This window comes from Anas acuta, chromosome 18 (assembly GCF_963932015.1).
Source record: "Anas acuta chromosome 18, bAnaAcu1.1, whole genome shotgun sequence".
NCBI classification, from domain to species: Eukaryota; Metazoa; Chordata; class Aves; order Anseriformes; family Anatidae; genus Anas; species Anas acuta.
In genome coordinates this window covers 5,157,757-5,184,149 of record NC_088996.1, presented here as the reverse complement: position 1 = coordinate 5,184,149, position 26,393 = coordinate 5,157,757, and the positions used below count along the sequence as shown (strand labels likewise).

General features: G+C 57.0%; 1 protein-coding gene across 4 annotated transcripts; it reads left to right on the top strand.

Annotated features, from left to right (window-relative positions):
- MXRA7 (matrix remodeling associated 7) lies at nt 1–26,273 on the top strand. Of its 4 annotated transcripts, XM_068655089.1 has the most exons (6): nt 1–539; nt 7,646–7,706; nt 11,126–11,225; nt 12,910–12,960; nt 13,108–13,188; nt 20,325–22,091. In XM_068655089.1, the coding sequence occupies exons 1-5, from the start codon at nt 84–86 to the stop codon at nt 13,139–13,141; spliced, it is 702 nt and encodes a 233-aa protein (XP_068511190.1). In that variant the 5' UTR covers nt 1–83; the 3' UTR covers nt 13,142–13,188; nt 20,325–22,091. The 4 variants fall into 4 exon arrangements, with proteins under 4 accessions (XP_068511190.1, XP_068511189.1, XP_068511192.1 ...); XM_068655091.1 differs by lacking the exon at nt 12,910–12,960 and having other exon boundaries at nt 3–539; XM_068655088.1 differs by lacking the exons at nt 12,910–12,960; nt 13,108–13,188; nt 20,325–22,091 and adding an exon at nt 25,164–26,273 and having other exon boundaries at nt 2–539.
- The last annotated feature ends 120 nt before the right edge of the window (nt 26,274–26,393 follow it).

Below are 26,393 nucleotides of genomic sequence, written 5' to 3'. Positions count from 1 at the left end.
GAGATGACGCCGGGGTAAAGCCGGCCGGGAGCCGGCCCAGCCCCGCAGCGGGGCGGCTCGGGGCAGGGAGGCAGCCCGGAGCCATGGAGCTCTACCTGGCCGTGCCGCTGCTCTTCACCCTCCTGGCCCTCGTCCTGGCCTCCGTCTTTGTGAGGCTGCGAGGGACGGGAGGAGAAGGAGGAGGAGGAGGAGAAGGAGGAAGAAGAGGGGAGAGGCTCCGGGAAGCGGAGGAGCCGGGCTCCGAGGGGCCGGAGGCTGAGGGCGGCCGGGTGCCGGTGGAGGAGGTCGGGGCGGGCGGCGAGGGGAAGGAGGCGGCCTCCGAGCGGCGGGGGGACGAGGAGAAGGAGGAGAAGGAGGAGAAAGGAGGGAGAGGAGGCAAGGAGGAGGCTGCAGCAGCAGCAGCAGCACAGCGGGGCCCCGAGGCTGAGCCGAGCCCCGCGGAGACCGAGAGCATCCCCAGGCAGCCTCCGGCCGCCGAGCACCGGGAGGCCGGGCAGCAGCAGGAGGAGGAGGAGGAGAAGGAGAAGAAGGACACCAAGGTAAGGCTGACACCGGGCTGGGGGCTGAGGGGGGCATGGAGGAGGTTTTGGGGGGGTTGAGGTTGTTGGGGGGAGCGCTGCGGGCTGGGCTCCGCTGCCAGCATCCTCCCCACCGTAAAAAAATAAGGGTGGGGAGGGGGATTTAGGGCTGGGGGAGCCGCTCCTCTCCCCACATCCAGCCCCCGGGGGTTGTCTCCTTCCCCCCGGAGCTCATCCAGGTGCTGGGGGTGTGGGGTGATGGTGCCCCCTCTCCTCGCCCTCTTTCTGTGGGTTGCCCCCATCTGGTCCCTTGCAGCTCGGGGATGCCTTTGGTGCCCTGCTGCTGTCCTTGCCAGCCCTGGGGAGGGTCCTGCCTCCCCCCCGGCCTCCCCCCCGGCCTCCCACCCCCAGCAGGACGCTGCCCCCAAGCTCTGACCCCTGCTTGAACTAAGGGGGAGGCGGCGGGGGCTGCCTGCTAAATCCTCCTCCAGCCCCGGATCTTGTTTAAAAATAAAAGGGCGACCCAGCGGCCGTGGAAAAAGCTCCTGGCTTTGCTCCCACCCGGCTCTGCCCTGTGCCAGGGGCTCGGGGACCAGCCCAGGGGGCTGAGCTCGCTGCTCCTCGGCCCCAAAAAGGGGGAAGTGAGCCATGGGGTGGCTCCCGGCCCCGGGAGGGATGCTGCCCGCAGCCTGCTCATGCTGCGTGTTTCGGCTGGGGAGCGCAGGCCCTGGGTGCTGGCGCCTGCTGGCTATTCTTAGCAGCCTTTGTAATACTCAGCGACCGTGCCCAGGCTGCTGGGCAGCCCTCGGACAGACAGCCAGCCCTTGGACAGACAGCCAGCCCTCGCCACTGACTCACTGGAAGGCCTCGGGGAAGTCCCGGCGGGCTGAGCTCTGTCCTGGGGTCTGGGGGCTGCGCCCATCCGCTGCCACCCCAACCCCTCCTCGCCTCCCGTAGGGTGATTTAGGGGTGCCTTTGAGCTGCTTTGTCAGGCTGGGAGCCCTGTGCCTGCCTCGAGCTGGCCGGATCCCAGCTGGGTTTGTTGGCAGCACCCAGCTGGAGCTGCTGCGGGGCCAGGGAACGAGCAGGGCTCCCTGGTGGGACGTGGCCAGAGCTCCCAGCACGCAGCTCCTCGGCCGTCCCGTTAGCTTGAGTCCTCTCAGGAATGTTTTTCCTGCCTTCTGGCTGTTCTTCAGCCCCAATTTCCTCGACCAGGCACCGCTGCAATCCTTCAGAATGTGCTCAGGCAGAGGCGGCACCGTGGGGTCTGCTCGGGGCGCACGGGGAGGCTCCTGACCCCACAAGTGCCCTGCTGAGCCTGGCACTGGGTGACCACGGTCTGGAGGGCGCTTTGCCATGCTGCAGGTTGTGCCAGCGCAAAAAAGGGCACAGGACCCGAGGAGGGTCCTGGCCAATTTGTTTTTTGCCTGCCAAATGATTCCTTTGGCTGTAGGAACCGGGCGGGACGAGGTGCCCTGGCCCCTGAGCTGCGTTTTTTTGGGGAAGGAGCAGGACCGGGGGGCGGCTGCGATCTGGGCGGTGATGGAGAGCAGCAGAAAGGGGGAGGGATGCGTCCTGCTGCTGAGTAAGTGTTTGGGAGCGCTGCCCCGTGCGTGATCATGGGGCTGCCAGCACGGCCCGGTGCAGGCTGCCAGCTTGGTGGGGGCTGGCGGTGCTGGGCAGCCAGCAGGGAGCAGGGAATGGGGGAATGCATTCAGCTCCCGCAGGCACCCCAGGGAGCGGGGAGCATCGATCCCATGGGCAGAGCAGGGCAGACCCTCCCCGGCGCTGCAGCCCCCCTGTTTTTGTGGGATGTTCCCTGCAAAGGCTCTCAAAGCAGCATCAAGGCAGCTTTTCCAAAAGCCCCGTGGATGGGACTGGGTGGGAGCAGCGTGAGCTTTGCGGGCTGCTGCTGGGATCCAGCCCGGCCGTGGCTGTGCCGGGGGCTGCGGCCCCGATGTGACTCAGCAGAGGCTCCAGACAGCTTTGGGGCTGCTCAATTGACTCCATACAGCAGAGGGCTGCACTCTGAGATCTCTCTTCCTTTTTCCTTTTATTTTTTTTCCCCGGCTGCTCAGCGGGTCGGGGCTCCCTGCAGCCATTAAGCGCTCCGCCAAGTGCTGAGGGATGAACCTGCTCGGGGTTTGCAGCACTGGCACGTCTCATGGCCGGCTGCAGCCCTGCACCCTGCTGCCTCCTCTCCCTTTGGGGGCAGCTGCCGAGCTCTGCGGCCCCCCTGCTCCCTCCCCACGGCCCCGTGCCCTGTCCTGGGGGAGCAGCACCACACTCCATCTCCTGGGGCTGATCCGACAGAGAATGGATCAGAGGGAGAGGAGCCCGGAGTCCTTGTGCCCATCCGCTGCTGGCCGTGGTTCCCCTCCTCTCTGCTGGCTTCCATCACTGAAGGAGAAGTTAATTAGTGTGTCACTGGCTGTTCCCAGCCCCAGCTCGTTAAGCGACAAGGCGCTGCTGCTGCTGGAGTGCTCCCTAATGAAAGGCTGCTGAATCTGCAACAAATGGCCCCAAATCTCCAATTCTCCACTGAGTGTTTCTGCCCTGCCCAGAGGCTGCTGCTCCCCAAGGGTGGGCAGGAGGGGGGCGCTTTGCTGCCACGGGGCTGAGCACCCCCCCTGTGTCCCTGCTGTCACCCGGGGGGGCTTCCACCTGCCCCTAACGCCGAGCCCGAGCAGCCCTGAGCACACCCCCCTGCTGGAAGGGAGTGTGTCTAATTAGCCTGCCTTTAATTAGCCCCTGGGCCAGGCTGTCCCTGCAGCGAGGTGGGGAGGAATGGGGCGACGTGCAAGCCCTGCTAGGGGGCTGTGGGGCCAGGAGGGCTCTCCCGAACCCACAAAACTTGGATGTGCCCTGACTTCAGCCTGGCTCCATCCGTGCTGCTAACGAAGGTGCCACAAATTGGGAAGGAGGCAGGAGGGGAGGCAGGAGGTGGCAGCCCTCCGGGGAGCCCACGTGTGCCATGCCCGTCCCTCCAACCAAGCCTGGGTACAGCCGAGGAGCTGCACGGGAGCACCAGAGGAGCTCCAGGACCCGTCCTTGCCTGCGGCAGGGTGATGGGGGTGGTTTTGTGGGGTCAGGCCTGTAGGGTGCTGCCTCTCTCCATATGGGGACACGGTCCCACAGCCCTGTGCCCCGGGGCAGGAGAGCATCCCCACGGCGTAGCTCAGCTGCTTGGGCTGCCAGGAGGATGGGGAGCCGCGGGGTCGGGCTGAAAGGGAGCTGCCGACACAGCAGCTGCTCCGCTTTGCTAAACCCTGCCCCACGTCTTTCTTTCTTTTTTTTTTCTGTTTTTTTTTTAAGGCTTCCTCCTTTCCCTTTTCCTCCTGGCTTCTCTCCTTCTGGCCCCGCTCTGCTTTCTTTGTATTCTTTCTCTTGCAGAGTCTTGCATCAGGCTTGGATCAGAAAGCGCAGCCATAAATGGCAAGGCGCAGGGCCCGCAGCTCGTTCCAAGACCTCTCTCTCCCCGCTCGTTGCAGCCCTGTGACCTTCCCTTTGCCCGCTGTGGGGCTCTGCCTGTCCCCATCCTGCCTGTAGGCACCGGGGCTGTCCCTTTGACCGGGATAGGGGAGAGGGACCCCAGCCCGACGGCCTCCTCGTGTCCCTAATGAGAAGGGAAACCCATTTGGGGATGGAGGGAGCGGGGAGGAAACGTCTCTGGTCAGCCAGAAATGAGCTGAAAAGACCAAATGGAGTTGTGGTGGGGATCCCAGCCTCTTCCCGTGGCACCGAGCTGCCCCCCGAGCCTCTCCTGGAACCGCTCCCAGCTTCGGGTCGGGCTGGGAGAGGGCCCCTCTGGTGGCAGAGCCACATGTGTTTTTTTTGGGGGGGACAGCACCAAGCTGTAACACCTGAGCTGCCTTCCCTGGAGGACCGGGGCTGTGCCCAGTGCCACCGTGCCCCAAACCTCCCCGCAGGTCCTGTCCTCACCCCTGCTTTTCCCCTGAAGCCTCCGCTCTGGAGCCAGGCTCACGCGCAGGCGTCTGCATGCGGGCTGTGGAAACTAAAAGGGCAAAAGCACATTTCTGAGAGCTAACGAACGCCTCAGCTCCAAAGCCAAGGCCTGCCAGGAGCCAAGACAGCTGGATTGCTGCATTGTTCTTTAAGGTAAACCCCTTGCTGGCTCTTAACCCTGCTCGTGGGCGAGGGCTGTGGCCGTGCGGGCTGCGTTCCTCGTGGCTGCCCCCTGCGATCCCCTCCCCTGAGCTCGCTCCTGCTCCACCTGGTTCCCCATCTCCACGGCCAGGGTGGGCTTCCCAAAGCTGCTCTGCGGGGCGTTTTTGGGAGCGGAGCAGGCAGGGGCTGTGCTGAGCTGTGCCAGGGGCTGGATCTGGCCTCCTGCAGCGGGGAGCAGCCGGGGGCCGCGGGCACGTTCCCAATTCCCAGCCCCGGGGCCAGGCAGCTGCTGCCCCGCACGTCCCCTCGCCGAAGGCAATGCCACCTTTGTCTGCTGCAGCAGCTGGCCCGGACAGCCCGTGTCAATCCTCCTCCTGGATGTGAGCAGCCCCCCTACAGCTTGCGGCGCTTGTTGTCCCCCTCTTTTTCTGCGGGGAGGCTTTTTTGTTCGGTGTATGTTTGCTGATGTGAGACTAGGAACACGCAGGCTGGTGGTCGGAGCGCTCGGGTCTCCAAATCTCCAGCAGCTCCTGCTGCTGTTGGGCCCTGGTTGGCATTTCTTTGAAATTCGGGACCGGCTCCCTGGGGTGCAGTGATGCTCTTTCTCTCTGCCCCAGCTGTCTGGGCTGCAGGCACGGAGTGGGTTTTGTCCCTGGCTGCTGTTTTGCAAGGCTGCCCGGGGGCTGCTCCCATCCCCGGGCTGGTATTCGGCTGCAAGGCCACGGGGACGCGGCGTTCCTGCTCCCTGCCCACGCACAGCCGCCTCCACGGGCACCGCGGGGCTGGGAGGGGAGGGCTGGGAGGGGAGGCTTCTGCCTCCAAGCTGCAGAACGCAGAAACCCCAGCCTGGGGGGAGAGAACATTTAGGGGAGGGGGGATGCTTCCCTGCGATGGAGAAGGTTGGGAGCGGAGCTGCTCCTCTCCTATCACCCCCTGCTGCAGCAGCCTGCTGGGTTTTAACATCCCCAAATCCCCGTGTGAACACGATGTGGTCCCAGGGTGGCAGGGCCCAGGGGGTGAAGCCTGCCCCCTGCGCTCCCCTGGGGCTTCGGGGATCCTCTCCCAGCCGGGTTCGTGTGCTGGGGGTGCCGAAATGCTCCTCGGATGTGCGCCCAGGGCTGGGAGCGCTGCCCGGCTTGGCCCCATGTGCTCCCCTTGGCAGCTGGCTGTGAGCAGACAGACAGACAGACAGACGGATATCGGAGCCAGGGCTGCAGCACAGGGGGAAGGGAGGTGCTGGCATCTGCCCCTGAGCAGAAAAACGTTCGCTCTCTCCAGCGAGCTGTCGGCTGCCACGGGCAGGGGTTCCCGGCACGGCCGGGGCACGCTGCTGTCGCCTGCCAGCTTGGCAGCCCCGGCTGCTCCCGCTCTGCTCCCATCAAGTGGTGCCTCCAGAGGGTCAGGGCTGAAATATTTTCCGTCCCTGGAGGTCTGGGACTCCTCTTCTCCCTCGTCCTCGGCAGGGACAAAGCTCTGTAAACCCATCGGGGTTGTTCCTCCAGATCCTGGGGGGGTTCGGCGGCGTTTTGAGGGAGAAAGGCTGCTCCCTGTGCTGGAAAACAAAATACCCACGTTTCCTAATTGCTTCCACTGATAAATGCTGAGAAATTCTCCCTTCCTGATGCCTGGGCAGGGAACAGGCTATAAAAAACCCCTCCTGGGTGGCTCCTGGTGGGTAAGGGCTGCAGGAGGGGTGGATGTGGCCAAAACGCTGCCCGGGGTTTAGCTGGGAGCATCCCTGGGGCCAGGGCCGAGCATCCCCTCCCCGAGGCTGCTCCTTTGGGTGCTGCCGGCCCCGGGGGTGTCGCAGCAAAGTGCCCATGTTAGGAAGCGTGGCCCGAAATAGCGGTGGCTGCTGGGGGCGGGGGGCTTGGCCGCGTGTCCTGCTGGGGAGCCCGCGAGCCGGGTGGCGAGGAGTGGCCGTGAATAATGCACATTCCTCCCCGATGACAAAGCAGCCCGGTTCTCTGCTGCATACCACCACGGGGCGGTTTCTACAAAGCCCTGTGCTGCGAACCCTGCGTGGGGTCCGTCCAGGTTTCCCTGGGGTCTCTGTCACCCCTGATTTTCCCCCTGTCCCCCCCCCAGGCTCCCCCACGCTCCCTCTCCCCATCCCACGTTCTTTGTCCTCGGCATGTGAGCCCTGCTGCTGTGGGCTGGGATCACGGTGGGTGCTGTGGGTGCCTGGTTTTCACCCGGGGGGGGGGGTTTGCAGCCTTATCTCCGGTGCTGGCGAGGTTTCCTCCCTCCCTGCTTCCTATCTGCGTGGCTTCGTTCTGCGCGTACCGCAAGCGCCAGGAATCTGGGCTTGATAAAGTTTGTTGCAGCTCGTGGGAGGCAATCCTAAAAACTTTCAGACTTGCTTTGTGTTATATATAAATAAAAAAAAAAAAAAAAAAAAAAAACAACGCACAAAACAGCCGTGCTGTTTAATTTCTGTGCTCCAAAGCCCAGCCCGGCCGGTGCAGCAGGAGCAGGGAGGTGCGTCCTGGGGTCCCAGCACGAATCCCCCACAGCACGGGTACAGGATGGCAGGGCAGGATGCTCCTTGTCCCTCTCCGTGCCCTGGACACAGCCCAAAACCTGCCTCCTGCCCTCCTAGGGCTATTTTTGGTGCTCGAGGGCCCGAGGGAGGAAATGACTTCGATGGCAGCCCTGTGGGCACGGGGAGCAGAGCAGCATCCACGACGTGCGTGCGTGCTCGCAGCCGCTGCTGCGGGACGCCGGCCCCGGTGGGCACGTGACTGTGCCTGGGGGCTCCTCGCTGTCCCCCACTTTACAGGGAGATGCTGGAGGTTTGCAGCCCAAAACCCCACTGGCACCCAGCGAGAAAGAATCAGGTTAATGAGCACTTCTCATTAGTGGGCATCCTTTTGGCTTCTTCCCGAAACGAGGCAGGGAAGGGGTGCCCAGCTGTGGGTTCTCGTGGCCAAGCTGAGCACGGGTTCTTTAGGGCAGTGCCTTCCCCTCACGGCTGCTCTGTCTTTTATCCCCTCCAGGAGGAAGATCCGGACTCAGAAAGTGAGAAGTTGGTGGTGAGAGAGCCGGAGGATGAGGATGGTGAGTGCTGAGGAAGCCAGCGTGCAGGGGGAGGCTCTGGGAGGCTGAACTCGCAAGAGCTTGGGGCTGGTCTCCTTCCTCCAGGCAACGCAGAGGAGGGACCGACAGCCCAAAATGAAGGGAAATGTAGGGCAAGCAGGTACCAGGGTCCCCACACCAACCCAAGGGCTCCTGTAGCTAATATTTATATTTATGTCCTTATTTATAAATAGCTGGGAGCAGGCAAGAGCCAGGATTAGTGCCCAGAGCCAGGATGGGCGAGGGGCAGACTCGCTCGGCCCCAACTTTGCACCCCGACAGCCCCTTTTAGCTTCCCCTGGCACAGCACGATGGAGCTGCCCCAAAAGCTCCTCACTCCCCTCCAGGAAGATCTCCAGGAGCTTTAGTCAGAGCCGTGTTTAACTGCTTAGGCAATTAGTTGATTGGAAAATGATTAATTGGCTCGTTGGGGGGACAACTGCTGGGCTAAGAAAATGAAACAGATGGGGACAAGCAAAGTGGGTCCGGGGGGACTCTGCCCTGCCCAGGGGTGCTGGGACGTCCCCCAAGCCCTGGTATCTCAGAAGGGTGCGGGACATTTCCCCTTCCCTGCCCCACTTTCCACCTGCCCTTTTTAAGGCTGCGATCCTGGCTCAGGAAGATTACACCTAATGCCCCGGGGAATCCAATTTGAAGCCCGGTGCCGTGCCCAGGGTGGGAGAAGCGCCTCCCCGGCAGGCAGGGCAGCCAGGGGACACCGACTGCACCCGCTTGGGCGTCCAGCTGCTGGCGAGGGTGTCAGCAGGACCCGGTTTGAGGCACAAGGGCCTCATCCTGCCCTAAGGATGCTCGGTGACGTTGCTCCGCCAGGGTTTGCCTCTTTGGGGTCAGGGCTGTTTGGGGGCCGTGCCGCTGTGCGTCCCCCCCAGGCGGCTGGGGCTCAGGTGGAGATCTTCATCTCGGGCTCGTGCCTTGCTCAGCATCCCCCAAAACCCAGGATGTCTCTGCGGGAACAGGCAGACCACCAGAGCATCCCGTCCCCGCTCCATGCCATCCCACCCTTAGGGAGGGAGCAGCTGCAGAGCTCGGGGGTGCCCCCACCCCGCTCACACCCCTACAAGCCCAGGGTCTGTCGCAAGGCGAGCGCAGGGAGATGAAAGACAAATATTTTCTTTAATAGGATCTCCGCGAGGCTCCCGGTAAGTAGGTCACCTCGTGTTCCCCTAGTGTTTTCGCCATCCCCGCAGAAGCCCTGCCTGCCGTTTTGGGTTCGTTTCCTGAAGTTTGTTTTCAGTCTGCAGAGAAAGTTCAGAAAACATCCAGCGGTTTCCAAAGCTGTGTGCTAGCTCTTTTTTTTTTTTTTTCATTTTTAACCACAATACGTGGGCAGCGAGATAGGTAACCTCCTCTCCTCCCTGTTTGCTTCTTTTCTGGCAGGGCGGCAATGAAACTGCCCTTTTTTGGACAGGCCAAATCCCCAAATACAATTTTTTTTTGGCAGAGAACTGCGTGAGGGAAATGCTTTTAATTGTCCTTGAAATCAGGCAGGCTAGACAAAGGTAGTAAAATAGCTCCTGCTCTGCATCGGGGCAAGGAACAGGATGTTACACCCTGGGGTTTGTTTGCTTTTTTGTCGTCCCCCCCAAGATCTCCCAGGGCAGGGCCAGCCCCATTTTCTTCCCGCGCGCTTTTATGGCCACCCCCAGGGGCTGAGGAGCTGCGTTACCATTTCCAGCTGGCCAGGCTCATTGGGCTACTGGTTTGGAGGGGGGTTTCTACCCAGGGAAGTGGGATATGGCCAGGCTGAACGTGTGGGGCTGTAGGATCGGAGCATGGAGGGTTGGGTTGGCCAGGCTGCTCCCTGGCAGCGGTTTAGGATTAGAGAAATCGTAGAATGATGGAATCTCCCGAGCTGGAAGGGACCCACAAGGATCAGCGAGTCCAATGCCTGGCACCACACAGGGCAACCCAAAAATGCTGCGGACCAGCAGGCGGCCAGATCACCAGGACTTCATGGGAAAGCTCTGTAGGGTCAGAGACAGAGGCAGGATGAGGCTCTGACTTTCCTGTTGCCTGGGCATCCCAAGGTTTCCAACAGCGCCGGCAGACGCGTGAGAGCCTGTGCTTGGAGGAATCACCAAATCGAGCCCCAAAGAAAATCCTTATGGGCTGGATTGCCCAGAAAATAAAGGAAAGGTTCTGATGCTGAATCCTGGGAGTGAGGAAGGGAGGGGAGAGGCTGTGGGGTGGTGGCCACTGGGGCAGGGGAGACTTTGAGGCTGGAAGGGGCTCCCTGGGGCCAGAGGCTACATGGGTGGGGTTTTCTCTCCTGCTCACGAGTCAGAGCGGTTTCACCACTTTTGGGGTCTTGTTGATCCCCCGGAGGTATCACGCGGGGTATTTGGTTTGTGGATAACGTGCAGCTTTCCAAGGAGAGCGAGATAACATCTGCCAGCTCCTCAGAAGTGGCCCCAGGGCTCGGCGGGTCTGTGGCAGGAGCAGATGTTTTGTGCGGACGTGGAAAGAGCAAGGCTGGATGGATGGAGGGGAGGCAGCCGGCTCCGCAGCCCCAGGGAGATAAAGGTTCGCAGATAAGAGCCCGCAGCTAACCAGGAAAGGCAGCTGCCCCCAGCAGCCGCTCCTCCCGGGCTGCCCTTTGGATCGCCCTCTGCTCCTGCTGTTTTCTCCTGCGCGGGGGAAGATAAAGCAGGGAGAGGTTCTTAAAAGCAAACAGCGCTCCCACCAAATCCGATTGGGGAAGGATCGGCTTTGGCTAAGAGGCCGGGAGCTCCGGTGCTAATTAGCCCAGAGGAGGAGACCCCCATGGCCTCGTCGGGTCTGCTGCTGTGATGGAGGGGGCTCAGCACCGGCCGTGTTGGTGCTGTGGGGGTCTCACGGGCTCTGCTGTTTGCACCCCGGGGTGCACAGCCTGGCAGCTCCTCTCCTCGCCAGCTTTGCCACGAGGGCTGCAAGCTCAGGGGAGCCGCTGGGCGATGTGACCCGCACCAGCTCTGCTCGGGGCACCATCCCCTGAAAGGTCCCCTGGATGAGGAGGGGGAGAGAAGAGGAATGCAGGTCTGGAGAGGAGATTCAGTAAATGCTGCCAGCTAATCAGGGCAGGATTAGCATGCCTTGATAAGCCGGGATGGGTCTGCGAGGCTCTGAGCGCAGGCAGAGCGCTTCCCGTGCTGTGGGATTTGTGTGTCTGCTCCCAAAGCAGGCGGCTGGCTCAGGCCAGCAAAATCCCATCTCTCTGCTGCGATCCCCGGCACTGCCCGGGTTTTCTGGAGGCTCTGGAGCTGCTGGCAGGAGGCAACCCGGGGTGTGTGTGGCAGCAGGGGTCAGCAGCTGGAGGGAACAAGCCCCCGGGTGTCGCTGGTCACTCTCGGGTGCTTTCTGCCTCACGCCATCTCCTTTCTCTTCCTTCTCGCCCTCTCCAGCTGCAGACGAGGCGTTCTCTTTCAAATACAGTCCTGGAAAGCTGAGGGGCAACCAGTACAAGTCGATGATGACCAAAGAAGAACTCGAGGAAGAACAAAGGTACGTCGAGCTTCCTTGCTCTCCTCGCCCGGCCCGGTCGGCACCCCCTTGAAGCCAGCGGGGTGTGTGCAGCCCTCCACGGGTCCAGGCCTCTCCCAGCCAGGAAAACCTGGGAACAAAGTCACGCCGATCAGGGAGATGAGACACTGTGGCCCTACAGACATGTATCTGGGGCTGGCTGAGCTCAGACCAAATATCCCAGCTTGTCCAAGTCGGTGTAGCTCCCCCGGCCCCATTAGCACCTCGCTGGTTCCCATCTGCTGCGGGGCTGCTCGCCAGCTCCTTCCCCTCCCTTTGCCCCAGGCTGGCCTCCGAGCTGAGGACGTGGGCATAGTTTAGAAATACCAGAGCGAAGTGAGTGTCTGGGGAGCTTTAGGGCTCACTGGGATGGGGCTGACACTGGGATTTGCGTCTAGCAGGCCTGCTGGGGATTTATCCATCCCACGGTCCTGGCTGAAGTTTCCTCCTGAGCTCGAGCCCTGTCCTGTGACCACAACCCAGCTTTCCAGCTGATCGTTTCCCACTTCCCAGCCTGTACAAACAAAGTCACCCCCAGCCTTGCACCCAGAGCTGCAAAACGCTCTCCGGACCCAGCCTGGGCTGAGGTCCCTTTGACTGGCCCGTGCTGACCTGGAGCCTTCAAACCCCACAGCCGGGGGCTTTGCCCTACAAGCAGCCCTTGCAGAAGGCTTTGAGATGTTGTTCCCTCCCTCACCATCCCGGGGGAAGGGCTGTGGGGCCCGGTGGTTTCACCTCCTGGGATGATTTGGGGGGGATTTGTCAGCCCTGCAGTGCTGTGGTTTGGTACCACCGAGCCCCACGTGGAGAAGGCAAGGACGGAGGGATCGCACCTCGCCCCGCTCAGGGGCTGGGAGCAGGGCAGCAAACAATTTGGGCTGCCTCTGCGTTGCTGGTGTCAGGAGAAATGTTTGCTCTCTTCCTTTTGCTGTCTTTATCACGCCTGGAGCACCCAAATGCCCGACACTGAGCAGGGTGGTGAGCATGTTGTGTTTTCCCTTGGGGAAGGGTGATGGTGGAAGGACCAAATGAATGTGAAAGAGCCCCTGGGGGCGTGATGGGAATTGCTTTTCAGGATCCTGTTAGGCACCGATACAAAAATCTGCCCCTGAAGGCAAATTCAAACCCTGTGCACAGCGGCTCCCTCCAACCAGCTGAGCAATCACTGCTCGGGGTGTCAAGGATGGGAGTCCCGCAGGGCCTTGGGTGGTTCCCCCATGGCATAAATCCTCCTGCTGCCACCCGTGGCGCTGGGGACGTCGGCTGGGGACAGCAGTGGGGCTGGGATTTTGTGCTCTGGACCAAAGGACGGGCTCCAGGGGGTGGCAGACCCTTCCCAGGCACAGGGGACCTGCCAGGCATCGCTGCTCACGTCCGTCTGTAGCGGTCCCAGGGCAGGGCCGTGCACCTGGGACTGACAGGCACTGCCTGGGCATTGGGGTCCTGTAGGATCTCGCAGCATCTTTCCACCCTGAGGGCCCTCGGCAGCGTTTTCCTACCGCTCCTTTATTTTCTCGTCTCTCTTCTGTATTTCTGTTGTTCCTTTCTTTCAGGCAGCTTTGTGATTTTTTATTTTATTTTTTTTTCTTCCCTGTCTCGCTATGTCGCTGGCTTATATTCTTCCCCCCTCAAAAAAAAAAAAAATCTTCACTGTGGCATCAAGCAGCTTCTCATTGCAGGCCTCGCAGGTGGTGCAAGGGGACAGGGCTGCTGCCAGGTAAGGTCCCTGCTCAGCCCGGTCCCGCACCTTCCTCCCTCGGCAGCCCTGTCCCCCCCTCCCCATCCCCGCGCCCCCCACGCTGTCCCGCACGCCGCCCGTGCCGCCGACCCGCTGTGACCCAGGTTTGCCACCTTTATGTTGCAGGATTGAGCTGACCTCTGATCTCACATCCCTGTAGCACGTACCTTAGGTCCTCGGCCACACACATTCTTGCAAACCCTTTTGGTAAGGACGCGCCGGCTCTCAGAGGTAGCGGTACCACCGGTAACGGCTGCTAACGTGTTGGTTTTGCTTTGGGGGTTCTATTTTTTTTTTTTTGGGGGGGGGAGGGTTTGTTTCTGACTGCAGTTGACTGCCTGTCCCCCCTCCCTCCCTCTCCCCCTCTCTCCCCTTCCCTCCCCATAACAGATTAATGAGCCCGCTCCCCTCTGCCTCCATCTCGCCTTCCACGAGCCCTGAAGGGACCAGGATCGAGGCTTTAGGTTTGGGTGCTGGCCTCATCAGACATCCCACAACGGCTTCTGTTGCCTGATTTGGGAATTTAGGGCTGCTGGGCGAGCTGGTAATTAGTCCTAGGGCACGGAGCTGGAGCTGGGGTGCTGCTAGGCCCCCCGTTTCCCCAGGGACCAGCAGGGACCCGTGTGAAGCAGCTTGTAAGCAATGTCCCCAAAATGCAGGTGGGTCCCCCAAGGCCCCCTTAAAGCTGTTGGCATTTTGCTTGTCATAACCTTCAAGGCTTAATTTGGGACGCCCGATTTGGGAGATGCCGTTGAATTCCTTCCTTTTCCAGGCAGGAGAGAGCAGGCAAGCAGGAGAAGGGGTTGTTTAACCACAAACCCACTGCTGCTCCAAGCCACATCCCTCCAGAAGCTGCAGTTATCTCGCCGACTGCGCACGGGAGCCTTGTGGCTTCGGGCTGGTGCTAAATCTGTCCCCAAAGGGGAAGGAGTGTGACCTTTACGGAGCGATGCGACTTCCTGCTCCTGGGCCCTTCAGCCTTAAAAAACAGAGGGGCTCCTTGCGAGGGGGGGACGGTAACTGCTGCTGGCAAACACATCTGCTTGGGTGCTGGCCCTGCTCGGCCACACCTGGTGGGTTAGCGGGGCTTTTGGAGCAGAGGCACGTAGCGTTTGTTCCCCTTGGGGAGAAAAACAGTCTGGGCAGGAAGGGGAAGAGTGCAGGGGAAGGATGCAGCCTTTTGGTCGGGGCAGCGCAGCGTGGTTCCCAAATCTTTCTGTGCTGCACCTGAGGATTTTGGCCATCGGTTGCCGGCTGGAGCTGCCGTGGGGCAAAGCAGGGGTGCAGGATGGGACGTGGGGCTCGAGCTGTGCAGCCTGTGCCTGTCTGCTGGCCTGGCTGGGCACTTTGTGCATGTGCAGGAGGGAGAGGAAGGGCTCCCCAGTGTGCTGCAGGGCCTGGCTCCCATGGATGGGCCACAGTGGTCTCTGCCAGCTGCTTTTCAGCCCTCCCCTGAGCTAGAAAGACGTTAGTGGGGTTGTTTTTGCAGTTAGGAGCATGATCAGGGCTGTGCTGAGCAGCGACAGCTGCGATGAGGCTTTGCTTTTAGTAGAAAACAATCAGGGGAACGGCTCCCTTGGGTTTTTGTTTTCGGTTCTCTCTGCAAGGCAGAGCAGGACCTGGCAAAGTCCTGGTTGGCCTCGGTGATGCCAAGAGGTCGAGCTGCCTGCGCTCTGTCCCTGCTGCTCTTCCTTTGGTGTGCAGGCTGGAAAAAAAAAGAAGAGATGGGATCTCATCACAGAAAGGTCTCTCCTTTATCCCCTCTTGTATTTCAGGTTTAGGGAGAGGTGGGGTGGGAAGCCAGAGGCTGTCCCCTGGCCCTCCTGGGCACGGAGGTGAAGCTCTGGGTCCCGCAGTGACATTTCCCAATCAGTCAGCAGCCCTGGGCAGCACGAAGCCACCGAGATGCTTCTCACTGCAGCACCAGGCAGAGGCTGTGCATGCGCTCCCTGCCTGCTCGGATGAAGTGTTTGTGGTTTCGTGTAGCTCTAAGCAGTGCGGGGAGAGGAGTGGAAAGTCAGAAAGGGGACAGGAAAGCCCCTGACCCCACAGGGCCCAGCTGCGAGCAGGAGGGCATCTGCAGGTCTGGACAAAACCCTGTCCCAGCAGCCCACAACGCTCTGGATCCCCTCGAGCAGGGTCCGAGTGAATGGCACCAAACTGCTCAGGCTGCGCTCGTGGATGGGGCAGCTGAACCCCCAACCACACTCCAGCCTCTCTCAGACTTGAGGAGAAGGCAGGAGGAGCTGCCTGGTTTCCTTTGCTAGGTTCCCAGCATCAGCTCGCCCTCCTCGGAGCAAGTTCTCGTCCTGGCCAGCCGTGGGTGGGCCGAGGAGACGCTGCTGGAATCCAGGCTCGACTTAAGCCTAGGGCTCAACTGCAAATTGGGATTCAGGCAAGGGGAGCCGGGTGGCTGTAAATCTCACCCTTGGTGCTCTTCTTGGTGGTAATTTAGCAACGGAAACCTGGCTCCTCCCCAGCTGGGTGCAGAGTGCCTCTCGGTGATGAGGCACTGAACAAAGCCAGGCTCAGAGCCTGCAGCAAGGCAGGGGGGGCCCGGCCAGAGCCTGGCTCCAGGGAAAGGCAGAGAGGAGAGGAGAGACCAGGGGGGCAGCTGTGGCTTTGGGCAGACCCGTGCCAAAGTTCAGCTGTGAAGCAGACAATGCTTGCAGCGATGACTGGGGAGCACAGAAGGGCAGGAAGCAGCTGCAGGGCTTTAGCTGATGGACCTTGACCTATTTCAAACACCTCCGCTCCCAGCCCTCCAGAAAGAAGGGGGTGGGCTGATCTGGGGGAGGCTGCATTTCAGGAGAACTCCATCAGCATCTGTCCCTGTCCACCCTTGCCTTTCCATCACGTTGCCCTGGCTCGCTCGCTTGCTCCCTCTCTACAGCATGGGCTCTGGGCCTCTTTCTCCTTCCTTCTCCTCTGCCAACCCTCGCCCCCAGCCCAGCTTTGCTGTCCTGTCCCGTCCAGCATGGTGCTTCTTTTGTATGAGGGTTGCCGGTAAGTTTGGGCTTGCTTTGGGGTTTTTATTATTTGTTTGCTCTTCATCTCCTGCAGCACGATAGTCGTCCTGGGCTGAGGGAGGAGGAGGAGTAGTGGCAAGGGCTACAAAGACCAGGGCTGTGAGACTCTGCTCAGGGCAGGCTGGCCACTGCTTCACCGCGGCCACCAGCCTTGGGGATGGCACTGGCTATGGGCAAGGCTCCCTCCAGCCCCAAAACACCATCGCCTGCCTCCTGGAGGAAAGGGACACGTGTGCTTTGGGGTGCCCAGCGAGCTCCCCTGGTTCCATGCTCCCCTGCAGGTGCCAGGGGTGCTGGTGCGAGGAGCGATCTCCTGGTGGCCCAGCAGTTCTCTGCCTCCAGCAGCTCCCTAGGGAATGTGTCCTCCAGCCTACGGGATGGCAGAGGAGTTGAGCTCTGGCCCTATTTATAGAGCATCGGCTTGAGTCACGAGTCCCCGGCGGCTTTAACCACGGAGCAGCTCAGGGCACCTCCCTCAGAAATGCAGGGGAAGGGGAGGCCTGGAGGCCCCTTCCCTGTCCCCTCCTCTCCCATCCCAGAGGGGAAACTTTTCCAAGCTCCCCCGCAGCCTTTGCAGGGTGTGAGCCTCCAACCCTGCCGTGGGACGAGCTTTCAGACCAGACAGCAGCTCTGCTTTGAGCTCCCAGGGCTTTCCTTGCGGCTCAGGCCCCGAACTGTCCCAGCTTATGGCTGCTTCCCCGCACCTCCCTCGCCTGGCGCTCCCAACTTGTCTTCATTTGCTTCTGCTTAGTCCCGCGCGGCATGGGCAGCTCGCCGATCTGTCTGCTAACCCTCTGCGGGCCTGGGACTGCCTCCTGTGCCACATCGAGGGCTGTGGGGCAGCTGGGCACAGCACCAGGCTGGATGTGAGCTGCCAGACCAAGCTGGAGCAGCGGCACCGAGGGATGGAGGGGAGCGCAGGCTGCCCCATCCGTAGCTCTCCTCGCTGCTGCGGCTCAGGAGCGATGTGAAGGGATGGGCAGGCAACTGAAGGAGGTGATCACGGCCTCTGAGCCACCTTCCTGGCTGTGGCTGGGAAGCGTAGGAGGCTTCTGCCTTGAAACAGCGGTGAGCGAGGGCAGCCTGGCCGGCGGCACAGTCCCCAACCCCACAAACGCCTCACCAGCCCCTGTCCTCGAGGTGCTGGGAGCTGTGCTCCCTGATCCTGCAGGCTCTGGCAGCCTCGGCTGCTTCCCTGGGGTTCCTGCAGGTACTTCCCGAGGTCCTGTGTACTTCGGGAAGGGAGGAATTTCAGATTTGTGTTGATAAAATCTCCCTTTGGTACCTTTCGCTCTCACTTTTCTCTTCTCTAAGCGCTGTCTGTCTCCTTGTTCTGCTGTACCGGCCTCTCTCCTTATTTTACCTGTTGGCTGAAGCAACAGGCCCACAATTTTGGGACCACCGGGAACGCTTAGATTTAGTATGGCCTTTCTCATATTCTTCCTGCAGTGTTGTGACCCTGGATGAGATCGGGGTATGGTCGTTACCAGAAATGAGATGGTAGCTGTCCCAGGGGTAGGGACGTGGGACGTGCTGGTGATGGGACCATCCAGTAGCAAGATGGGGGGAAAATGCAGCAGTGCCTGGGGCCTTTCCTCACTGCTCTCGACCCTCCAAGGTCAGTCATAGTTTTGGGGTGAGAAGAGCCCAAAGCCACCTTGCTAGCTGCCCTCCCTGCCAGCACTGCAGACCAGAGGACTGGTGCTCCTCAGAAGCTGAGCACTGGCTTCCCCACCAGGGAAAGGAGCTGGGAATGCTCCATGCTTCTGAAAACCAGCTTTCTGAGGGAAACTCTTCCTGAAAAGGGTGCAAGCAATTCCCAGAGGTGTTCAGAGCAAGGGATGTTCTGGGATCTTCTCCTTGGAGTGCAAGGGCCGCTCTGGAAAGCTCTGGTCTGTGGACAGGCTCCAGGATTTCCTGACCTCCTGCTGTGGATTTTGCATGCACGAAGGATAAAAGCACGTGGGGATGCCGCCAGCCTGCCCTGTTTGTCAGTGCTGTCTGCTCTCTGAGGCAAGAAGTCTGTGCCCTTGTGCCAGTGCCACTGCTGAGCCGGAGTGAGAGGAATGTTTCTGAGCCCATGGGAGTGACACTCGATTTCCATCTGTGCTGGAGATGCTGATGGCAGACTGCAGAGGAACTGGGCAAAAAGAAAGGAGGGCTCCAGGGCTCTGAACTCCCCACCAGAACATCCTCCCCGTGTCCCCAGCAGCAGAGGCCAGTCACCTCCTGCTTCCTGCACTGGTGGTCAGCCTCAGGCTCCAGTGCTCCCACTGCCAGCTCAGGTGTGGCACCTGGGGGTCCTGGCATGCTGCCTCCAGCTGCTCTGCTGAGAAGGATGTTGTATGACTCCCTGCTACCTCGATCCTCCCACGGAGATGTTGCCCCAAGCCCCTCATAGCTCAGAAGTGATGTCTTCGAGACCTTCGGCTCCCGGACCTTCCTTACAACCAGGGACCTTCCCTTGTCTGAGCTGCTTCTTCTCCAGGTGCTCCTCACACGTGGCCACGTCCAGCTGACAAAAAGTACAATTTTATATTAAATTCAAATAGGGGCGTCTAGCAAAAGCAGAACCTCACCTGGCTTGCCTGACGTGCAGCTGGGGGAAAGCACGCTGGCCTGGCTGATTTCACCATCCGAGGCAAATGGAAAGGAGGGAAGAGCCCGGGATAAGCAGAGGCTCACGGCTCAGCCTCCACCCCAAGATAATTAAGTCTCTTAGACTCCGGGGCAGCAATGCCAGAGCTTCTCAGCCCGGGGGTTACGTGGCTTTGATGTCCCTGGTGACAGACTGCCTCGTGCTCTTTAATCCCCCTCCCAGCTCGCTCCAGGAGCAGCCAGGGATATCCCTGTTGTGCAGTGGGGAACTCATAAAGATCTCAGCCCAGCTGTCTGCCTGGCCCCGTCCTGGAGGTGAGTATCCCTGCGGAGGGGATGCAGCCGATCCCCAGCCCATCTCCCTGACACCCTCCATCCCTCCCCGCTCCAACGGCGGCACGCTGGAGGGGACCTCTCCCTTCTGGCCCCGGTGGCCACGAGCTTATGCCCTCATGCGTGAAATCTGATTACGCTCGCGTGGCTTGAGCGGGATGATCTGATCCTCAGCGCTGCGGATCCCACAGAGCGATTATCCACTCCGGAGAATTTCCTTTCTTTGGCCTAATGGGCCAGCCACTGAGCCTCCCCAGCGCTGCCTGAGTCACCCTGCACCCCCGTGAGGCTTCAGCCTGCACCTCCCTGCTAGGATTTGGGTCGACGACTGCACTCGCAAGGCAGCTGGAAAGCAGAACCTTTTGCAGAAGAGTAAGGAAGAAATGAGGCTGCGACTCACCCTCCTGCCCTAGCTGTCAGGAGCTGGTGACTTCTGGATGAGACTCAGGCGTTAGGGACCACGAATGCTGCTGAATTCAGGGGAATTAGGCTGGGGTACATCTGTTTGTAAGTGCAAGGTAATGGGCGTTGTGGCTTCCTCAGCACAGGTCCCCATGGCTGTGGGGAGCTCCCCAGCCTCCTGCTGGGTGTTTCTGGTTTTGGATGGTGGGCCATGAGAGATGCTGGGGCACTCAGGGCAGAGCATCTGCAGCGTTCAAGCTGGGAACAAAGGACCACATTCTTTTAGCCCTGCTCTGCTAACAACATGCTGCAAGACCCTGGGGAGTGCCTGAATGTCCCACCCATGAGACATGTCTAATAAAATCACTCTCCTTCTCTGAGATATTGGGAAAAAGTCCCATTAAAAGGAAGCTCCATGGCTTGTAGGGTCTGTTTTTGTGGTTTTTTTTTTTTTTTTTTTTTGCTTCTTTTCCTCGATCAGACACATCAGTAGGGAGATCAAGAAAGGTCGACCTGCTCAGGCACACTGCTCTGTGAGACCAGGACTCGATCCTGGCTCACCTGGTTGCAGGTAGGAGGAGGAATCAGAGCTGGTGAGGTGTGCCAGCAGCCCAAGGGGGCTCTGCACAGGACAGCGAGGCAGTAATCCCTGGAACTAACTGAGGTTTCCCATTAGCTGAGCTTCTCCAGCTCTCATCAGTAGCTCAGAAAGGTTGTCGTTTAGATTTGGTGCCAGACGAGAGGATTGACACTTCTTTGGTTGGGTTTCAGCTATCCTGCTGCAGTTGATGAAGCGATGTGCCTCCGTAGGGGCTGAGGTTTGCAAACAGGGGCTTGCTGCCCCCAGAAGGGGGAAGCTGACTTGCCTCCCCCCAGACACACTGAGTTCTCCCCCTGCTCGTTTATGTGAATAATAATGAACCAACCTGAGGGGTGAAAGGACTGAAATGATTTCTCTTCTCTCCCTGTTTCTCTTTGCAGAACTGAAGACTATATGAAGTTGTCCCTAGCCTCCTCCTAAAGGCATCCCTTGGCATCTTTAAAGGCTTGAGAGAAATACCAAAACCAACCAAACACACCCATAAGAGAAATCCATAAGCTCTCAAAACTTGGCATCCCCTCTTGCTCTGAAGTTGAGTCCTTCAAAAACTCCTGTGGTATCAAGTTTGAGGAGATCCTGTTGTGTGGCTCCAGGGACCGGGGCTGGGCCCGAGGAGTGACTTGAGTTGTGTTTGGGGGGCTGGGATGTCCTAGGAGATGAACCTTTTTTCCCTCTCCCTCAAACAGAACCCAAATCGGATACCAAATCTGCAGCAAGTCCATTAGTTGTGTTCATCACCGTGTGTTAGCCCTGCCATGAAATCTGTGTTGTTCCTTTAGAGGGGTGGGTGAGCCGTAGCTCTTCTCCCAGACCAGCCTGGCCCTCGTCCCAGACCACAAAGCTGTTTCTCCCCAAAGCCAAACTCCTCTTTATTGCTGGGGGGTGGGAGCTGTCTAGGATTTCAGACGTACAGTGTTGCTCTATTTGAAGGATAAAGCAGGTCAAAGTGAGGGAGGGAAGCTGGTAGCTGGACCGACCCAAATCTTGCTTCTGTAGTGCTTTTAGCAGAGAGCTGCTCTTGCGGGTAGAGGGAGGACTCGAGAGGTGCTGAGGACTGATAGTTTAGTGGTTTTGTTTGTGGTGGAGGTTTAGGAGCCCACACTTTGGCTGCTGTTGGTACTCTGGATTCACGCTTCCCTACTCTGGTCCCCAGGGGGAGCGATCTGAGGAGGCAGCTACGGTGGCACAGGGTCCCTCTGGCTCAGGATGAGACTTGGGGGGGTCCTGGAAGAGGCAGCCTCCCTGCTCCTCTGCCCACTTGCTGTTGCATTGCCCTCTTCTCTTGCTAGCCCCGTGGCTTGTCCATGGGAGCCAGAACGCAGCACCCCCCCCAGCTCTGTCACATACAGGAGATGTGTTTGGCTGGGGGCATTTACCTGCTTCAGGCACAGCAGGTTTCAAACCAAACCCTGCTGGTTTGCGAGACAAGAAGAGGGTCCCAGCTCTCTAGCGATGCTGTAGGAACACCAGGCTGGCTGGGGATGCGTCCTTCAGAGTTTCTCCCTCACTGCAAGACAAGAGCCTCTTGGCTAAAGCTGCAAACATATCAGAACCCCAACAGGCTGCTTTCCTTTTTTTTTTTTTTTTTTTTCCTTTTTAATTCCTATGCAGACAATACTTGAAACCTTGTACACAGTTGTCCTTTCCAGCGCCTGGGGTTGGCAAACTCTTAATAAAAGGGCTCATTTAAGGAACAGCAGGAGACTTCAGCTTTGGAAGAGGCTGGGCTGCCCCTTCCCAGCCAACAACTGCAAGCGTGCTCGGTGGGTTGCGTATGAGCTTAGGCACACCCAGACCCTCTGCTTCGACATCCCTCTAGTACGGCTGCTGTCCCCCTCCGGTGCTGGCCGGCTGACTGTGTCCCAAGCACCCAACTATGCAAAGAATGCCTTATATACGTTGTGTTTCAGTTACATGGCAATATGTACATCGAGCAGAGTCTATAGTCGAGCCCAGGTTTTTTGCTAGTGGCGGCGAGTCAAACCATTTCTTCAACTCAAATGGCTGTCTGGGTATTTTTTACTTTTGTTTGTTTTGTTTGTTTGTTTTGTATCTGATGGTGGCTCTTATACCAAGGACTGTAATTCTAGTGGCTTGAATCTGTAAAAATTGCCTTTGTTTGGTCCAATAAACCTTTGAATAGTTTATTTGGTTTGTGCTTGTTCTCCCTGCCTCCAGCAGCTTGGAACTTCTCCCTCAAGAGATTTGTGTTGAAAATCTGGGTTTTAGGTTAGAGGTACATTCTGCTTTCTCGTGCCTTTTACCCCAGAAGTGATTCCACTGACTTGAACAGGAATAGTCAGGCCAGTGGTGAAAGCCAGGGATTTTCTGCTGTTTCTGCTGGAGCAGCAGGGTTGCAGAAGGATCCTGGTTTTGTCTGGCTGTGGAGCAATTAGCAAAAGTCTCAAAGGCAGAGCTCTGCCCAGGATTTCAGCTGCTGTGAACACAGATGCCCAGCAGTTCCTGAAACATAAATCTCCTTTAATATGCCTCTGGCTAACTGTCCCAAAACTTCAGCTAACGGTAAAAGTTTGGGACTGAAATGTGTAGAGGAGCCTAAGGGAGTTAAGAATGCAAATTCAATTCCCTATCAAGAAGTTGGCTGCTTTGAAAAGCCTTAATTATTCTGTCAGCAATAAGTAAAATCCTGATTTACCTCTTGAATCCAAGTAGCTTTGAGGACAGCACTTATGGAGAGAATGATTTTACTCGCGAATGGGGTAGGTTTGATCTGAAGTCGTCAAGAAAATACAACCCAGAACACTACAAAGTTGTTTTACAAGGTCGCCTTTGATAGGAGAAGCTCCTTTATGAAATCACGTTCATGTTTTTGATGCCTTTCTCTTCTTTCCCAGGCTCTTTTCTCTCTATCTTTGTTTTGTTCTCCCTTTGTTTTAGATTATGTAGCACACAGCAGTACCAGCTCGGTTTTAATTTCTGTTTTCACATGCACAGCCGTGATATTTAAAGTCAAGGGGATAGCAAAATGCACTGGTGTGTTTAAAAAAACAAGTGGGTATTGTCTGTGATCTTGATTTTAGAGGTGGGGAGACAAAGAAACGGGGCTTTGGGGAGCTGAAGGTTTGAGCAGTGTTGATGCCTGTGAAATAATAAGCGAGGGCTGCAGACCTGCGTGGAGCATTCCCAGCTGGCATGCATTTCCGACATGTGAGGCAAAGATGTGTATTGAATTTCTCCACATCAGAATGGAAATGTGCCCTCTAGTGCTCAGCGGTGATCTAAAATAAAATATTGATCGCTAACGATTGTGCTTCCCTTCATCTGGTCTGGAAAGAGCACTCGGATGTATTTTGTGTGAGTGCAAAAATATACAGAAGAGGCAGACAAATCCAGGTGCTTGAGAGCCTGTGGGCAGAGCTTTCTTGACCGGAAGATCCCACGTCATTATCAGGCTATGTTTGGCCTTGGGACAATTGCATTTTAATTGTAATACTATGTAATTGGCAAACAAGCTTCCTCTTGCCAGGATCCGCTTTCTTCCAGCCCTGCCTGCAGCAGTGGTGCTGGGAAGACAGCCAGCTGCTCCTGCTGGGGCTGAGCCTCGGAAAGGGGAAAACGCAGAGCCCCACTCATCAGGAGCTCAGCACGCGAAGGCTCCTCTGCCCTTTCCCAGCGGTTTTCTTCCATTGATCTTGGTCCTGGTTTGATTGCTTCTGATGCGTTGATGCTGCGCTCTCTTCTTTCTAGCAAAGGTTGTGTCCTAGTTTTTCCTGTCAATACATATTTGTACTGCTCCTGTTACAGCAACAGCTTGCCTACATAGGACTTGCAGGGAGACTACCCCAGGTTGACTAATGACATGAATTTAAGTGGATTAATTACGGCGTATTAAAGCCTTATGCAGAAAACTGGCTGTGGCGGGGACAAAGGACTCTTGACAGGACGACCATGTGGAAGTAAAAGCCAGAGGCTGTATTTCCAGCCCAGGGGAGGACTGATGATGGTGAAGACGCAGGAGGAGCTGGGATTGCAACAAATCTGTGCTCTGAGTTGCCATGGCTGAATTGTGACCCCACAGTCCTTCAGGGACAAAATGAGCCTTGAAGTAACAGAAATTTCTTCTCCCTTGGTACAACCTAAAGCACCACAACCTCCTGAATTGTTTTAATCTCACACAGCAGTCAGGTATGAGGTGTGCTAGGCAGTGCTGCAATCTGATCTCGATCCTACAGGAGTCTGGTAGTGAGAACATATCAGCCCAGATCAGAGCCACGGTGCACATTCATTTGGACCTAAAAAGCGATTTTGTAAACAGTTGCATTAATTCATAATGTACTTGAGAACACGATATTCCTGTACAGCCCACCCTTTTGTATTTCTGGGCAATGATCAGTAGATGAATGAACAATATAAACTCTTTTATAAAGATTCCTCAAATAAAGCACTGTCTGACAAATACCAATCTTTGCGCTGCAGGACATATAACAATGGTTAACTTCTTCAGGTTAGGCAAAAGTCAGGATATAATTTTTTTATGGGGAACAGGAAGTTAATCATCAACTGTGGGACTTCCTAGGGTTGTAAATCTGAGCTAGAGGGTCTGTTGGTCAGACTCTGCCCACAGAGGAATCACCTTTTTGCTGTACTGACTACATGAGGCCATCTCATTTTTGACAGTGGCAGATCAACCCTTGAATCTAAGCAGATTTTATCTATGATCTTGTCTTCCAGTGGCTGATTAAAGTCATGTCCACCCTGGAAGGCAGTCTAGTCTCTAGTTTTAAGGTAGGGTATACATTTTCAATTTGATGGTTATTCCTGAATTACTCTGTATCTGCATACATATTCTCATTACAGAATGAAAGGACTCTGTGCTGATGAAGCTTAATGCGGTTTTGTTATAGGGTCTGCTACATCAGGACATAGCGGCCTTACAAAATTCCACATGTGGAGTTAACCTGGGACTTTGAGCATAGAAAAACCCTAAGAAACTCCGAAGCTGGTGCTAAAGCAGTCAGTTTCCTCTCCATATATAAAGAACCACAGAGAGATCTGCAAGATAATTGGATAGCTGGGAGGGTGGAGGAAGGAGAACCAGAAGCTATCCCTTTCTCATCTCACACGGGCAGGTTTCCTGCTGTCAGCAGGGCTTGTAAAATGACCCACGTTTGGTTTCATGTTTCGTTTGACCATGGTGTGCTTGCTCGAAGTGTGTGCTGGGGACTGGCTATTCCTACTTCTCCTTTTCTTGTTGACAGGGTTCAGAGAGAGCAGCTGGCTGCCATCTTCAGGCTCATGAAGGAAAAAAGTGACACATTTGGAGAGATGTCTGAAGGAGACATGAAGGAGCAGCTTAGACTGTATGATATATAACCCTGTAGCCAGTGAAGACTATGCCCAGAAGTCATCTTGGCCCTTATGCAGGACACTGGAGATTGTAGTACTATAAACATGTTTCAGTAGTTATTTTGCATTTCCAGGTTGTTTTGCAAATCTGTATAGGTCTATGATATGTATTTTTAAAGACTTGCATTTTTTCACCCTTTTCATCATTTTTTTCTTGAACTATCATGGCATTTTCATCTCATATAGAGATTTTACCTCTTTCTGGCTGGGCCGTATGTCTCAGTCATTCAAAGCAGTTAAACTTTAAACTTTTCCCTGGTCATGCTTTGTAAGAACGAATTTTCAAACCTAGTCATTAATTGGTTTGAGACCTGATAAAAGCCAAAGATGATAACAGAACAGCTTTAAAATGGATGAAGAGAATAGAATCATAAAACAATTTGTGTTGGAAGAACAAAAGGAGGTCTGTAGTTCAGCCTCCTGCTCTAAGCAGTATCAGCTATGGGATCAGGCCAGGTTACTCAGGGCTTTATCCTGTCGGGTCTTGAAAATCTCCATGGATGGAGACTGCACAACCTCTCTTGGCAGAGAGGCTTTCAATCCTACAGTTAGAAAGGAAATAGCCAAAGACAAAGCATTTATGCTCTGATTAGATGTGAGCTGCCATTCCCATCTCCTTGAAAGGAATACTTCATTCTCCTTCACACTGGATTTTTGAAACAAATCCAAGACGATTCCGGCTGACCCCGCTGAGCTCATCTTCATGTGAAAACTGCAGCTAGCTTCAGCCTGGAAGCAGAAACATCTCTTCGCCTCTTGACTCTGGTAAAAACAGTACAGAAAGGTGGCTGGCATTTTTACAAGGACGATTGTGTCAAACTCAGATCCTATTCTCCTAGTGTAAAAATTATGTAGGAAACTATGTGCTTTGAAAACCTCTGTGAACTTATCATGTTTTGAACAGTCTCGACCGACCCTTGGTGGTTTGGACAGAGTAAATCAGTGAGCATTCCTAACTTAAACTGAATGTCTTCTTGTGTACTTCTCTCTCCTATGAAATCCTGTTAAACATTTTATTATCAGGAAGGACTTTCTTGGTTTTAATAACTGCTGACAAAGGGAGGAAAAACTTTCTGACCCAG